At 42.1% G+C, this 13,687-nt stretch overlaps 1 protein-coding gene across 1 annotated transcript; it reads left to right on the forward strand.

The window, feature by feature from the left end:
- The first annotated feature begins 231 nt into the window (after positions 1 to 231).
- On the forward strand, positions 232 to 13,092 carry LOC147895936 (protein EARLY STARVATION 1, chloroplastic-like). The gene is made up of 11 exons (XM_087382458.1): positions 232 to 873; positions 1,077 to 1,168; positions 1,346 to 1,539; positions 1,641 to 1,680; positions 6,696 to 6,777; positions 10,789 to 10,866; positions 10,995 to 11,120; positions 11,269 to 11,390; positions 11,592 to 11,631; positions 11,825 to 11,899; positions 12,008 to 13,092. The coding sequence occupies exons 1-11, from the start codon at positions 524 to 526 to the stop codon at positions 12,204 to 12,206; spliced, it is 1,398 nt and encodes a 465-aa protein (XP_087238584.1). The 5' UTR covers positions 232 to 523; the 3' UTR covers positions 12,207 to 13,092.
- Positions 13,093 to 13,687: the final 595 nt, after the last annotated feature.

Below are 13,687 nucleotides of genomic sequence, written 5' to 3' on the forward strand. Positions count from 1 at the left end.
TCTATATATGCCTCTCTTCACTCTCCTCCCTCTTCCTGTTTTGCAAGCTCAATCCCACATTTTGCAAGCTCAATCCCTTAACTTACAGCTTGTAGCTCAAGCCCACTCTCCTCCCTCTTCCTTTCTTGCAAGCTTAATCCCACATTTTGCAAGCTCAATCCCACACCTTACTGCTTGTAGCTTACGCCCTCACCCCTCTCCCAGCTTTGCAACTCCACCCACATCACCCAATTCAACCTCTCCCACCTTTGCATCTCCACCCACATCACCCAATTCAACCTCTCCCACCTTTGCATCTCCACCCACATCACACTATCCCACTTTTGCATCTCCACCCACATTCAGTTTCTCCAGTTTCTCCAGCTCCCACCCACATATTTTCACTCCCCCCTCCCCATCTATCAATGGAATCATTCGCCCTTTTGGGCTTCTTTTAGCAAACTCAGTAGGTCGCAATTTCGCTGACTGACTGCATCGAATTACACCTTCACTCGCAATCTGGATGCAGGCTGCTTGTTTTTGAATGATTAACACCATGAATGAAAATCTAAACTTCAAGGCTCTACCTTCTACCCAGAGGAATTTTTTTCCTGTGAATGGATCTTCCAAACGTTATTGTTCTCTTGCTAAGACTATCCAAAACCACGCATATTTTTTGCGACGTTTACAGCATAGTTCAGAAATTAAAGAAGCCCGAAAACTTCATTTAGTTGCAGACAGAAAGATTAGGTGTACACTCGGAGAGCTTACAGCTCCGGGCTCCGGAACAAGGATAGATGATTTTGTTGCAGTGCCACCCCCGGGTGGGTCAAGTAAGACAAAGCAATCGTTTAGAGTCACTGCCATCCAATCGCAGCCATTTACGTCAGCAAGGTACTCGAGTGTATTCTCAAAAGAGCTAGATAATTATGGCTGCTCAGCTTAGTGTTTTCCTTCTTGCATTGCGCACCTGTTTTGCTTTAGCAAACGGCTTTCAAGATGCCGTTGTCCTCATCGTAAATTTGCGAGATTGCTATCTCAAAATTATGCCGAAATATCGCGTACGAAATTAAATTGTGTCTGCAATCGATTTTCAGGCCTCGGAGGATCTCGGAACTGGAGGATTCGCAGCCCCGTCGCACTCTCAGAAATTGTGTTCCACAATTTCGAGACACTCCGCCAAAAAGGGGTAAATTTACGATGTGACGCTATATTTTCCATATTGAATCTCTTTTTGTGTAATCTTCCCATATGATCGGTAACTGCATAAGAAAATTAAGAATTGTGGATTTTTCCTTAAAAACGCTTTATTTTCGACATTTTTCCCGTTGAAAGAACGTGAAATCAGGTTTTTATAACAAAACAGATACAGGAATTGCAAGCGAGAAGGAATGGGGCATTATCATAAAGAATGAGAAAATCAATGAAGCTGGTGTCAACGAAGATGGCAGTAACTGGTATCGGGAAAGTGGAGAGGACTTAGGAGAGAATGGTTACCGGTGTCGCTGGACAGTTATGGGTGGGCGTAGTGCCGATGGCTCCTCTGAATGGAAAGAAGCAGTATGTTAAAGACCCTCTCGGATAAATCTTATTTGCTGGTGTAAAATGATTTTCATTTTGAGAGTTAAAACGATGCAATTGGTAACCGTTTTTATTGGCAGTGGTGGGAGAAGAGTGATTGGACAGGTTACAAAGAACTAGGTAAGACCTCCTTGTCTAAATACCTGTGTGCGTGCTCGAAAGATGCAGAGGACAAATGGAATGCTTAATCAATGTTGCATGAGTGACAGTGTGTAAGAAAAATAATGTTTTTTTAAATTTTTAACCCCCTCCTTAAGATGCTTCTTCTTATCCTTTGGTGCTGAACAATTAAGGCTTTGACTGCACTAAGGCCCAAGTGCATCCATATCATTGAGACATTTCTATGCTGCGCAGACGGGTGAAAGCATTTAGAAGCAGGAACCTACTGTCTTGTTCTATTAAGCAGGCCCACTCCTTAGCTGCCTACTATTTACAGACCAATCTTATCAAGCTGCCTTTCCTGTTGTTTTCCAGAGAGAGACCTCTTTCATAGCCCAATTTGTGCTCAACATTCAAGATGTCACAAAGGTATATCTCCCTTCTAACATACAAAACAACTATGAGAAGCGAACAAACACCCCGAGGCACAAACGTGCATTCAATATGCACATATGTCTTGGTTACGGGCTGGAACATTGGCCAAACTAACTAAACTGGCATTGACTAGATGGTTGCCACATGGCATGATGTCAGTAGGTGGCTTTTCTATACTCACCACCTCATGCGCTAGGATAGCCTGTGTGCTAATGCACTCTAATTGAACACACCGTGTTAATGCCACACGGGAGACTTGATCTTGATCCTTCTGAGAGGTCTAAGGGTTGCTTCTCCCTCACACCTTCTCACCTCCTCTCAAACTAGCTATGTAGTGGATTCATTGTGTTTTGTAGTTAAAGTTGCTGCATTTCAATTGTGCACATCTTGTGATTGGCATTTCTATTTGAGCAACCCGCTCCAGCAGGGTCACCATGAGGATGCATATGCTAGAAAGCGACCAGGAGGTGTTGTCCACACCTCCACGAGGATACACTCGTGAAGCGCCCCTTGCCCCAACTGCTCTGCTAGCCATGATGCAAGCAATGATGCAGATATAGACCCAATAGACTTTGATTTAGATGTAGATTAAGTATTTAGAAGCTCTTATTGCAAGAGCGTTACACCTCCAAGAAGCCTGTGTCACAAAAAGAGAGCCAGGATGGGGAGGCAAGAGAAGAATGTGACCTTGCAGAAAGAGAAGCGAACAAAGACCAGGATCGTACACTCAAAGAACGGAATTGGGAGTCTTTGAGCATTGATCCTGTCTCTCCTCAAGTCCTGGGTAATCCCCCCCCCCGCCCCCCCCTTCTTTCCCTTTTTTTCCCCTGCAAGATCGCAGCCTACAAGCTTCCATCTCAACAACATCAGACCCAGCAACCTCCATACAAGTACAGAGAGATAATACCAAGGTAGTGCAGTGAGTCACATGAGACCCACAGCACCTCCTAGGGGCACGACGGGGTTTATATAGGCCTAGATCAGGTCAGGCAACTCACAGACTTGGTCCGGTCTGTTACAGGTGGGGTCAGGCCCCAAGAAGAGGGCTATGAGTCTGGTGGAGTTGGCCATGTTCCAGCTGGTTGGCCAGATCTGGAGCAGGCCCTGCCTATAAAAGGGCTAATCCCTTATTCAGTTCCAACTCTTGACTTATGCAAAAGGCCCAAAGTTGACCTTTCCATAAAAGTAAAAATGGCTCACTACTGCCTTCCAAGGGCCTCTTAATCGTATTATCCTTCCTAGAAATACCTTAGCACAGATCCCCATGGACCAGATTTCTGCTACAATTAGTTTTCCCTTTCATGCTAAAGTCCCCATTGCAAACCCCTAGTGATTCTCCAAAGCTAGAAATTGGGGGGGATCCTCACTACATGTGCATAATGTACTAGAGGTAATATTTCCATTTCAATGGGGAGAGTAGATAGCTTCAACAAGACATTATTTCTTTGAAGGATTGCCAAAGGAAGGCTTCAACTTTTTTGTCCATGGGGACCACCTCTTATTATAACATGTATGTCGACACTATTAAACTCTAGTCCTCACAACATCACCCCACATCACATCCACCATTCCACACAACACAAAAAAAACACACACAAAAACTATATAGCAAAACGTATCACTTATCCCTCAAGTGGGAACTCGCACCAAATGTCATGACGCTCAAAAGATTGTGAAAAAACAGCTCCCATCCTATCAACCATATGCCATTTCCCATAAATAAAGTCCAAACTAGGATAGTTCCTTGGCCGCCCAGCCAGTCGTAGCCTCCCTTCAGCAGATCCAACACCTCCATTGGAGATTCATATGTTGTATTCAGGCCCTTCATTGAGGAATCTGAAAGCCTTCAGTGCTCATTGCTTATTGCCAAGGCCAACCTAATAAAGATCGTAGTTAGCGTGCTCTCAGTATTCCGATGTATTGCAGTTGTGCGCGGCATGTTGAGTTTTATGTATGCCAACAGTTCCTCTCCCTCTCTTGTCAATTGGCTTTTCATGCTTTCTGCACCCAGTATTTAGTATGGGGGCTCAGTTAGTGAGATAGTCATGTAAGCTTCATGCCTGTTACAAACAAGGAGAGAAATATATGTTTTTTGGACCTCTTTGCAGTCTTAGACTGGAATTTCTCTCTCTCTATTCCAATGCTATTTTTGTAATGTTAAAAGACTTTGATTTCCCACCATGGTACAACGTGTGTTGGTAGTATCGTCTCTTTTGCTTGCACAATTGCACATGCTACGTGAAACAATTTAGGGAGAGTAGTATTCCTTGAGTGATGTGATTCACATTGAAAATATTATAGACATGAAAAATACAGGTGGAAGAAGGGGAAAAATGAGGCTACACCCTCTGCGAACCTAGGTGAGGTTAGGATAACTTGTAACCATATTATATTTTACATTGTAAAGTGGAGAAGCTAAAATGGAGAAGAATGTGTCTATTGGCATAGGAGCAATATTTAAATATTAACAGGGCACCAAAAAAATATTCTTCCTCTACATGAGATGAGAGGAATCTCTAAGTTGGAGCTTCTACTTGTGGGACTTATTTGAGGGACCATATCAGCCTTGACTCTTGGCTTGTCCATCCCTCCTGCCAGTAAAAGAATTGAACATAGAGGATAAAGGGTGTCAACATGGAAAGGAGGGCGAAGTATGATGATGAGATTGACATCTTGAAGAAGCAAACTTAAGCATTATAATCTGATCTTAAACAACTAGTAACGACACACAGCTTTCTTGATCAAAGAGGATGGGTGGTCTCGAATGTCCCAACGTAGTGATAAAGAAAGAGAAAGAAAGGACTATACCAAACCCATTTGCCCACCATGGTACAAATTATTGTCTCTTCCATGCTAGTTCTTTGTGTGCAAATTTGCATATGCTACTATAAAACAAACTGGGTATACTAGTATTCCTTAAAAGGTTTATGCTTAGATGCATCTTATGTGATGTGATTCAAACTCCAAAAGTTCTAGGATACGTTCTAGGATACCAGCTAGATACTAGACAAGAGAAATAGAAATGGAGGGAACAAATGAGATTACTCCCTCTGATATTATTGATGACTGTAGAGTTATAACCATGCTATATTTTGCATTGTAAAACTATTTCATCTCAAGAAGCTATTGGCATCAGAGCAATATCTAAGTATAACAAAACTATTTGCACACTAGAATGTAAAACAGTCCCATTCCCTAGATGAGATGAAAGAACCTTCTAGTAGAAGAGGATAGATTTTGTAGAACGTCCCAAAGGTGATGACAAAGAAAGAGAAAGAAAAGACGATATTCTCTCTCTCTCTCTCTCTCTCTCTCTCTCTCTCTCTCTCTCTCAAATGTGGACTCTGCATTGCATCCTGTTGCCTCTGTACTATATCCCTCCTTAGTCATCTGTAAGGAACACTAATTAGTTGAGATGGAGCAAAAGTCTCAACCTAACTTTTTGCATCTTGGGGATCTCAAACGTCACCCATCTCGCCCTACCGATAGAAGTGAATGTAATTGACAATGGTAAAAGTTGTTATAAGAAGCATAACGTCATTGATGAACCTCAAAGTGGTTGACTAGTAGAGGCACTCTTGATTCGACAAGGCACATAAAGTCATTGATGGCGAATCTTGAAATGCTTGACATAAAGCCTTGGATGATGAAGCTCAAAATGCTTGAGAAAGAAGGGACTCTTGATTCAACTTGGAGCAACTCCTAAGAGGAGAGCGTTCCTCTGTGTAACAAAAGCTTCTTCCTTGACCTTTTTTCTCCTACATCTTCCTCTTTCCACCTTATATTTTCCCTCCTGGTATATCTCTTAGAAACTATAGCTAAGTTCCAAGAGGAGGGACAACGATTGTGCAATATCTACTGGTAAGCATAAGCAGAAGGAACATAAGCTTCTGATATGAGATGAAATCTATCAGCAAAACAATGAAGATTTGTTAGAAGACACAAAAAATAAGAGAGAGTCTCAAATAAGAGTTTCCATGTTTTCATGCTCTATGATTTTGTCCTATTAAACTCTCAACTCTCACAAGTTTTCATCATAGCAAAGGAGTCTTGCTCTCCAACAATGACCATGTCAATTATCCAATGAAATGCGATGATCAAATTCCAACTTTGTCTTCCTGTAAATACCTATTTGTTTATGACTAGGAGCCTTGGGAATGCCAATGAATCTAGTTATAATTGTTTGTAAATTAATGATTTTTCCTTCACCTTTTTTCCACTATGCATTTTAAAGGAAAAATGTAGGGGCCGTTCTTTGCCATCTAATGGCATTAGAGCATTGTCAATTGACTCATGAGCCATTTCTCTTCACCTAGATGTCCCTTCATATAACAACATCAAATTCCTCCTCGCTATAAGGACTATGTGTTTAGGCACACCCAACTCTAGATTGTGTCCATAGTCTTTCAATGAGAAATTAAATCTATTCCTTTTATAAGCCATTCACAAATTTATTAAATTTCAATGATGCAATTGAATATATATACTGTTATTCGTTCTTGGATTTTGAGTCTTTTGACAAGAGCACATTTTCGAGGTTCACTATCTTATTCTTTCTTGCCTAATTAATCATTTGACTTTCTCGTTGTTTTGTGTGAAAGGTGCTGAAAAGTCTGGAAAGAATGCTCAAGGTGACTCTTGGTGGGAGACATGGCAAGAGATCTTACGCCAAGATGAATGGAGGTCAGTTCAAAATCTGGCTATGGAGATTTATTTAATTTGGACACCTACCTAGTTTTAAGAAAGATGATGAGAGAGAGAGAGAGAGAGAGAGAGAGAGAGAGAGAGAGAGGTTTATCAACGTCTTCGACAGAAAAGTACAGTGCAATGCTTTAAATACCAAATGGAGAGCCTAACAGCTTGTCAGAATAATTGTGCCAAAACCTTGCAGCACACCCAACACCTGTTTTTTCAAAAAGATGCGTGTGCATGAGTGATATTAAGACACATACAAGTCCACAGAAATACTCAACGACATAGGCAACAAATTGATTCCTTACAAAAAGTCTGTCAAATCTTTCATGTGGACAGCCAAAGTACTACAGACAAAAGGGTGCTCACTGCTGTGCCACAGCCAAAATTTCGCCTATCTGCTCCAACAACTGTCATCTCTCTCTCCTTCTAGCCGTGTGTCCTTTGGGTGTCTGTGGCATGTAGTGTATGGAGAATGAAGGTCCCATGAACCCTTTATGCAGAGGTGGAGGGGAAGTCTTGTTTCGCCTCTGTAGACAGGCTGACTCATACTTAAAGAGCCGAGCTAGGTGGCCAAGGCTGAGCTTACCAGGAGTCTTGCTGACCCAAAATGCTGGCTGGCGAGGCCTGCCCTTCTACTCCCTGACCCCTGGGTAACCTGCAGCCCTTGGTCAATCTTCCCTCCATGGGCTTATAAGAATCCCATTCACTCTTCCATTCCTTTACCAAATCTGGGAAACCCAGCCCTTTTGGCTGGGCCGTGTATGCTTCCCACGTAGCAGCCAAATCCATGATGGTTCTGCTGCCACATGCAGCCCTTTGGTGCTGCCTTCATTTTCTTCCCATGTGGCAGCCCATAACCTTGCAGATCTTCCTATGTGGCAGTCTCTACTGCACACATGGCATCCTTCTCAGTCCCAGATTTCTTGTCATGCCCCTTAGTCTTGGGGTCTCACAAGTGGAGCAATTACCCTTATTTCTCCCATTCACTATAGAAAATGCCACAGAGTGCAAAGGAGCACTCTATTGTTGTGTGGTGCAATGTGTCTCATGTAGGTCGGGGCTTTCCATCAAAGTTGATGCAGTGGAGATAGATTTATGTAGCCAATTCGCCTCTTGATGCAGCTTGCTATGCATGTTGAGGATCAGAGAATATACAATAGTTTGACTGAGTGGGGGAGGTTTTGTCATGGTAGCTAGTCCCTGCTATGCGTGATGGAGTTTATGGTTTTCAATCTTATGAGTGCCCTTCGTGAGATTGAAACTACACTATGTTGTGTTTTTAGAGGATGAGTTTGGGAATGTTCCTGGATTCATCTAGGTATATATTTGCCTCTTTGGGTCTATGAAGCATGCCCGTGATCTGCTATTGTCAGCTTGTGACCTTTTGTCTAGAGCGAGCTCATGGGAATTTGACTACCACTAGCTTTCCAGATCCCATCAATGCAGATTCTTCAGGCAAACGATTTGCAAGGATGGAGATCTTGGCCACATTAATGATAGCTGAGGTGATACGTGCACTAGTCGATGAGGTAGGACACTGGTCTATCCCGAATGGAATCTTCTCTTTGTGAAGCCTTGAGCTTTCTCCATCAGCATCCACGTCCTCATACTCTTTATATAAATAAGTGATGAGTGCCTCTCTAGTATCTGTCCATGTGATGCTTGGTCTTCATCTTCGATATAAGTGTATGATGAAACCTTTCCTCGACCTTTGTTCCACTTGTATTTTAGTCTCCTTCTTCAGACCGACATCAACTTCTTCTGCAGTACAATTTGTGCTTCATATTTGGAGGCTGCAAGGTCCTCCATTGGTCCCTTATGGCTTCTAAGATTAACTTTGGGCTACTATCCTTGCTGGGCTTTTCTTCCACCTCTTCCATTCTCCCTGTGAGCCATTGGAGCTTACTCTTTGGCTTCATATTTCACCTTTGAAGACGATCTACTTGTGTTCAACAAGAAACACTACTTCATTGTGCCTTATCAATGAATTTGAGCTAGAGCACTTGTAAATGAGAGTCTTCAGCTCCCTGATTTTTTAATCCCTTTCAGTAACAAAATATGCAACTAGTTTGGGCAACTCAAAGAGCACGATGCTGAAGCTGTTATCCTGTTAAACGATTTAAGCTGTTGTTGGAGCCAGAAAGACCTGTAGATGAACTCAATCCTAGCAGTAGACAATAGCAAGTGAGGTGAGGTGGCAAAATTAGCAAATGGATGTTGGACTAGGGTGGGCAACAAGTTGCTGACATTGAAGTAGGTGACAAACAACAACAAACTGTGTTATGGCTGGTGTTGGAGCAGCAAGTTGCTCTATGTTCCCTTATCAAACAGCACATGAGCGACGAATATACTTACTCGACTGTAGATGACCGTGGGAGAAGCGACTGGGCTATGCCCCCACATCTCACAACATAAACCCTAGACTGGGCCATGGAAATGCACGCAACCAAGTGTGAGCATCAGAATGAGCATTGAAGACTACAACGGCTAGCAACATGGGAGAGAAGGAAAAAAAAACTACAATAACATGCGTTGAATAAGGGAGAGCCTAGATACTTGTTTTACTCCCTAAAGAACAAAAGGCTGTGACAGACAATGAAGCCAAAAGATGGAGATGTTACAATATAACTGAACCAGCTAATATAATGGAGAGGGATGTATTCAAAAGATCTGATTTTCGGTGTGTCTCTATGTATGCCAAGGATCGTAGAACGGAAAGCTGCAAGACTTGGCACGGCCAATGTGACGTTTTGTCTCGCGAGCATGTTTATGATCTGTTCTTCTTAGCCTGCACTCCTAGAAGCCTTGATGGACATCCGTTTACTATGAGTGGTGGTCCTATTGGTCATAGTAATCCCTTGGGTATGACAGGATCATGGACATCCAATTGCTGCCAACTTCCCAACTTCCTGGAATGAGAAATGGAGAGATTATGGCCACATACATGTAGTTGAGGTGGTACGTGTGCATGTACTAGGCTGCTGGTCGTAGGAACGTGCTTTGTGACTGGTGGTCTTGTCATGTGCTATCACCATCTCATAACCCTCCCGTTGTTTTGGAAAAAGGAGCTGATGAGTGTTTGCATGGTACACATATGATATTGCAGGTTCACATTTTGGTGTCTGTCTCTCCTGGGCTAGACATATTGGATAAGTGTATGTGGTGATGCGAGACTAGGCACTCGAAAAAAAAAAACCCTTTGATGTCATAGTAGAGGGACGATCCAAGGGGATTATAGTTTGTTTCAATCTTGTTTCTAGTTGCGACTTCGTGCCTCTACGAGTTTGTCGGTTCCTGTTGCTCAGCTCTCTTGTACACCGGTCCCGTCATAGTTTGTTTCAATCTTGTGCCTCTATGAGTTTGTTGGTTCTTGTTGCTCAACCCTATTGTTCACTGGTCCCGTATATCCCGTATATCATCTGGAGATTGTCATTCTCATTGTAATTTACTGCTCTTATATCTTATAGTGCTCACATAATAGGCATCTTGGTGCTCTAGTAAGTATGGATCAAGTCAAGCTATCCACTCCCACTTTGGGAGGGTGTTGTTCTTGGTCCATCCTTACCTATGCCACATTTTAAGGGTTGGTGCAAATTTTTTGGTTCGAGGCTCTTGGAGATTGTTCATGCAACTTTCAAGGTTCCCATTTTCGCCTATGTATACCACAGGCACATACTCTAGCACCTCCACCATTCTCACAATGTGATACACAATGTAGTGCAACACCCTTCCTTGCAGATAGTTAGAAGAATTTGCACTCAAAGCTATTAGAGGTAGATAGATTAAAAAAAAGGAAGCTTCTTGGCTAGGTGAATCACCGACTTTGTTATCGAAGAAAATAATTGCATTTGGGAATCTGCAGATATTCTTAATGGAAGATTTTCAGACTCTTTTGAGGGAATCATGTTAGTTCTATGACTAGCTAAGGCACATCAGTTCAATCGAATTTAAGTTGGCCAGCACTGCAACTGATCCTAGTAAGTGCTGCGTTTGCTGCAGTAACTTGGCAAGGATTGAAAAGAGCGCCCAGAAGCAAGCAAAATCAGGGAATGGCAATGCTGGTTGGTATGAAAAATGGTAAGAAATCGTTTTCAATAGCAGGCAATATTGTGCTGATGCGGTTCTTTAGAATGGTTTGTGAATCAGAGAGTTATTAAGAGAGCCAGATGTTCACTTTGAATATTTTAAGACATAATGTCTTGAAGGTGGGAGAAATACAATGCAAAAGGATGGACTGAGAAAGCTGCCCATAAGTATGGCAGGCTGAACGAACAGTCTTGGTGGGAAAAGTGGGGTGAGCAGTATGATGGTCGAGGAGCTGTTTTGAAATGGTAATTTTTTAAAGATTGTCTCCTCTGAGTGTTACGCTGGGCCGTAAGCATTGATATTCATCTTTAAGAGAAGTTTGTTTTGTTGTTATCTGGTCTGTGTATTCAATAGCACCTGCATAGGTTAAAGTTGTTGCTTTAAACTCCTCAGGACAGATAAATGGGCAGAGACTGACATGGGATCAAAATGGGGAGACAAATGGGAGGATAGATTCTTTGAAGGAATGGGTACAAGACAAGGGGAAACATGGCATTCTTCATCGAAAGGTGAACGTAAGTACATTGGACTATGTTGCTTGAAGCTTCCATAAGCCTACAGCTATTTGTGAAATCTTGATCCAATCACAGTGAGTTTTATGAGTTTTAGCTTGTTGAACAGTATCTACTGCCTCAAATGCTTATTTTTTTTCAGTCTTTTTATTGTGAAGAAAGTAAGTCTTGCGAGTCCAAAGCTGATTATCAGAATTCTTACAGGATGGTCAAGAACATGGGGCGAAGAACATTTTGGAAATGGGTAGATCTGTCTTACTTTCATACTGTAATTCAATAATGTGACCTCTAAAATACAGTAATAATCTGTCTTACTTTTATTCTGTAATATTACCTCTAAAAGTTAAAATTGAGGTTTTCACAATTGGATATGATAAGACAGTAGCAGTAACCTGTGTGGAAGTTGATTTTGGCCTGATAATTCGTTATTCAAACAGAAAGGTACACAAGTACGGAAAGAGCACGAGTGGTGAGACTTGGGATGCTGTGGTTGAAGAAGGCACTTACTATGAGTAAAACAGCTACACTTCTTTTTCTTTTTAACAGGGTTTTAGCTTGTATATTCAACTCACGTTTTGTATATTTAAAACTCACATCTGTTTATTCTTGTCTACTCACAGGGCAGAGCCACATTATGGTTGGGCAGATGCAATAGGAAACTCTGCTCAATTGTTGGCAATTGAACCGTTGGAGAGACCACCTGGCGTGTATCCTAATATAGATTTCAGTTCGTCATCAGCACCAACACAACCTCCACCATCATCTCAGGATCCTCCATCACCTCCTCCATCACCACCGACACCTCCTTTAGCAGAGTAGGAATAATATACATGCAAGTGTATCCTAGAAGTCATTTATTATTTCTCAAAATCATTCTTTTTGGTGTACAGGGAGTAGGTCAATGTTTTACTTTTTTTAAGAGGTTGTGAGAGAAATCTTACTCCTCTTCGGGATAAGGTGAAGGTGTCTTGAAAAAGATCTGGATTTTTGACGTCCGGATTATTTTCTGGCACCAAAATTCTTTTTGGCCACCAAAAGAACTGCCATGAATACAAGATGTAATTGACTGGGCGGTTTTCCGAATTCTGTGTATTGGTTCTTTATGCACACCAATCTGACTTCTTACCTTTGATGTACTTCAATTTCAACAAACATGAGAGCATTATCATGTGACATATGGCCAGCCTATCATTCTTTCAGCTCCTTTTTCAAGCTGTCTATGAGTCGGCTTTTTAATCATCTTTTATAACCACTCCATGGTGATGTCATCAGCCTCTTTTGCAGATAATTGGTGAGGCTATCTTTCCAAACCTCGTCATATGTGTATTAGCTGGTAAATGGACGGACGGGTGGTCAACATTGCGTTAAGAAACATTGGCACCCCTTGCAAGAGGGATTTACTTTACACAATCTGCAGGTATAGGAGTGGCATGACCTTGAACCTGTTGCGTGCTCTCTGGCAGGTTTGCCAGCCCATCATTCAAGTTGTAAGAGAAGATGGATTGTACTTCTTTTTCCCAAAGCTCAGACATGGTACTTAATCTACACGATTTGAATTCTATGAAAGTGGCCCAAAGTACCTGAGCATCGCCTCAATCTTACGTCGTACGTCAGCTGTACACAAGCCGTAGGATTGCCTACCTGTCTGAACTAGTGTTCACAGAACATTTGAATGGACTCTTCCATTGTTATAAAGCCATTTTTCGACTTCCACAAGGTGGAGATCCCACGAAGGCCTTGCCTTTTGGAGGGTCATTGTAAGTCTAAGTGTAAAGTAGCTCGATAAATATTTCCTATAACTTGTAAAAGGGTATAAATTGGAAAAGGTGAAGGAATATGGTAGAGAGTAGATGAGTGATAGAGAGGTGAGAAAAGAGGTGTGGGTGTGGTGGATGGACCATTAAATAAAAGTGGGGACTTGCCTATTTTGGCAAAAGTAAGTAAAGGTGGTGTTTTGGCAAAAGTAAGTAAAGGTGGTGTCATACAAGAGACAAAGAGAGCCTCCATTTTTAGAGAGAAATATCGAACAAAAGACAAAACACTTTTGCCGAAAAAACAGTGCTAATTATATTACTTCGAGAACAAAATACAAGAGGTCAGCTTATAGCTGACGGGCTGCGTTCACAAACCGGACGCAGCCCTAAAAGGTAGCATAATAAATCATACTCTTACGGAGGGATATGCTGAGTGTGAAGGAACAGCCATCGGGGTGGTGAGTAGTGCCACTGAAGGCCCTGCATGGTCTGCTCGAAGAAGAGGCTCTGTGTGTCCCAAGCCTGGAGGAAGCGTCTCCGCTTCTC

The sequence above is a fragment of the Dipteris shenzhenensis genome, chromosome 12 (assembly GCF_047967505.1).
Source record: "Dipteris shenzhenensis isolate YYH24624 ecotype China chromosome 12, Dip_SZ_1.0, whole genome shotgun sequence".
NCBI lineage: Eukaryota > Viridiplantae > Streptophyta > Polypodiopsida > Gleicheniales > Dipteridaceae > Dipteris > Dipteris shenzhenensis.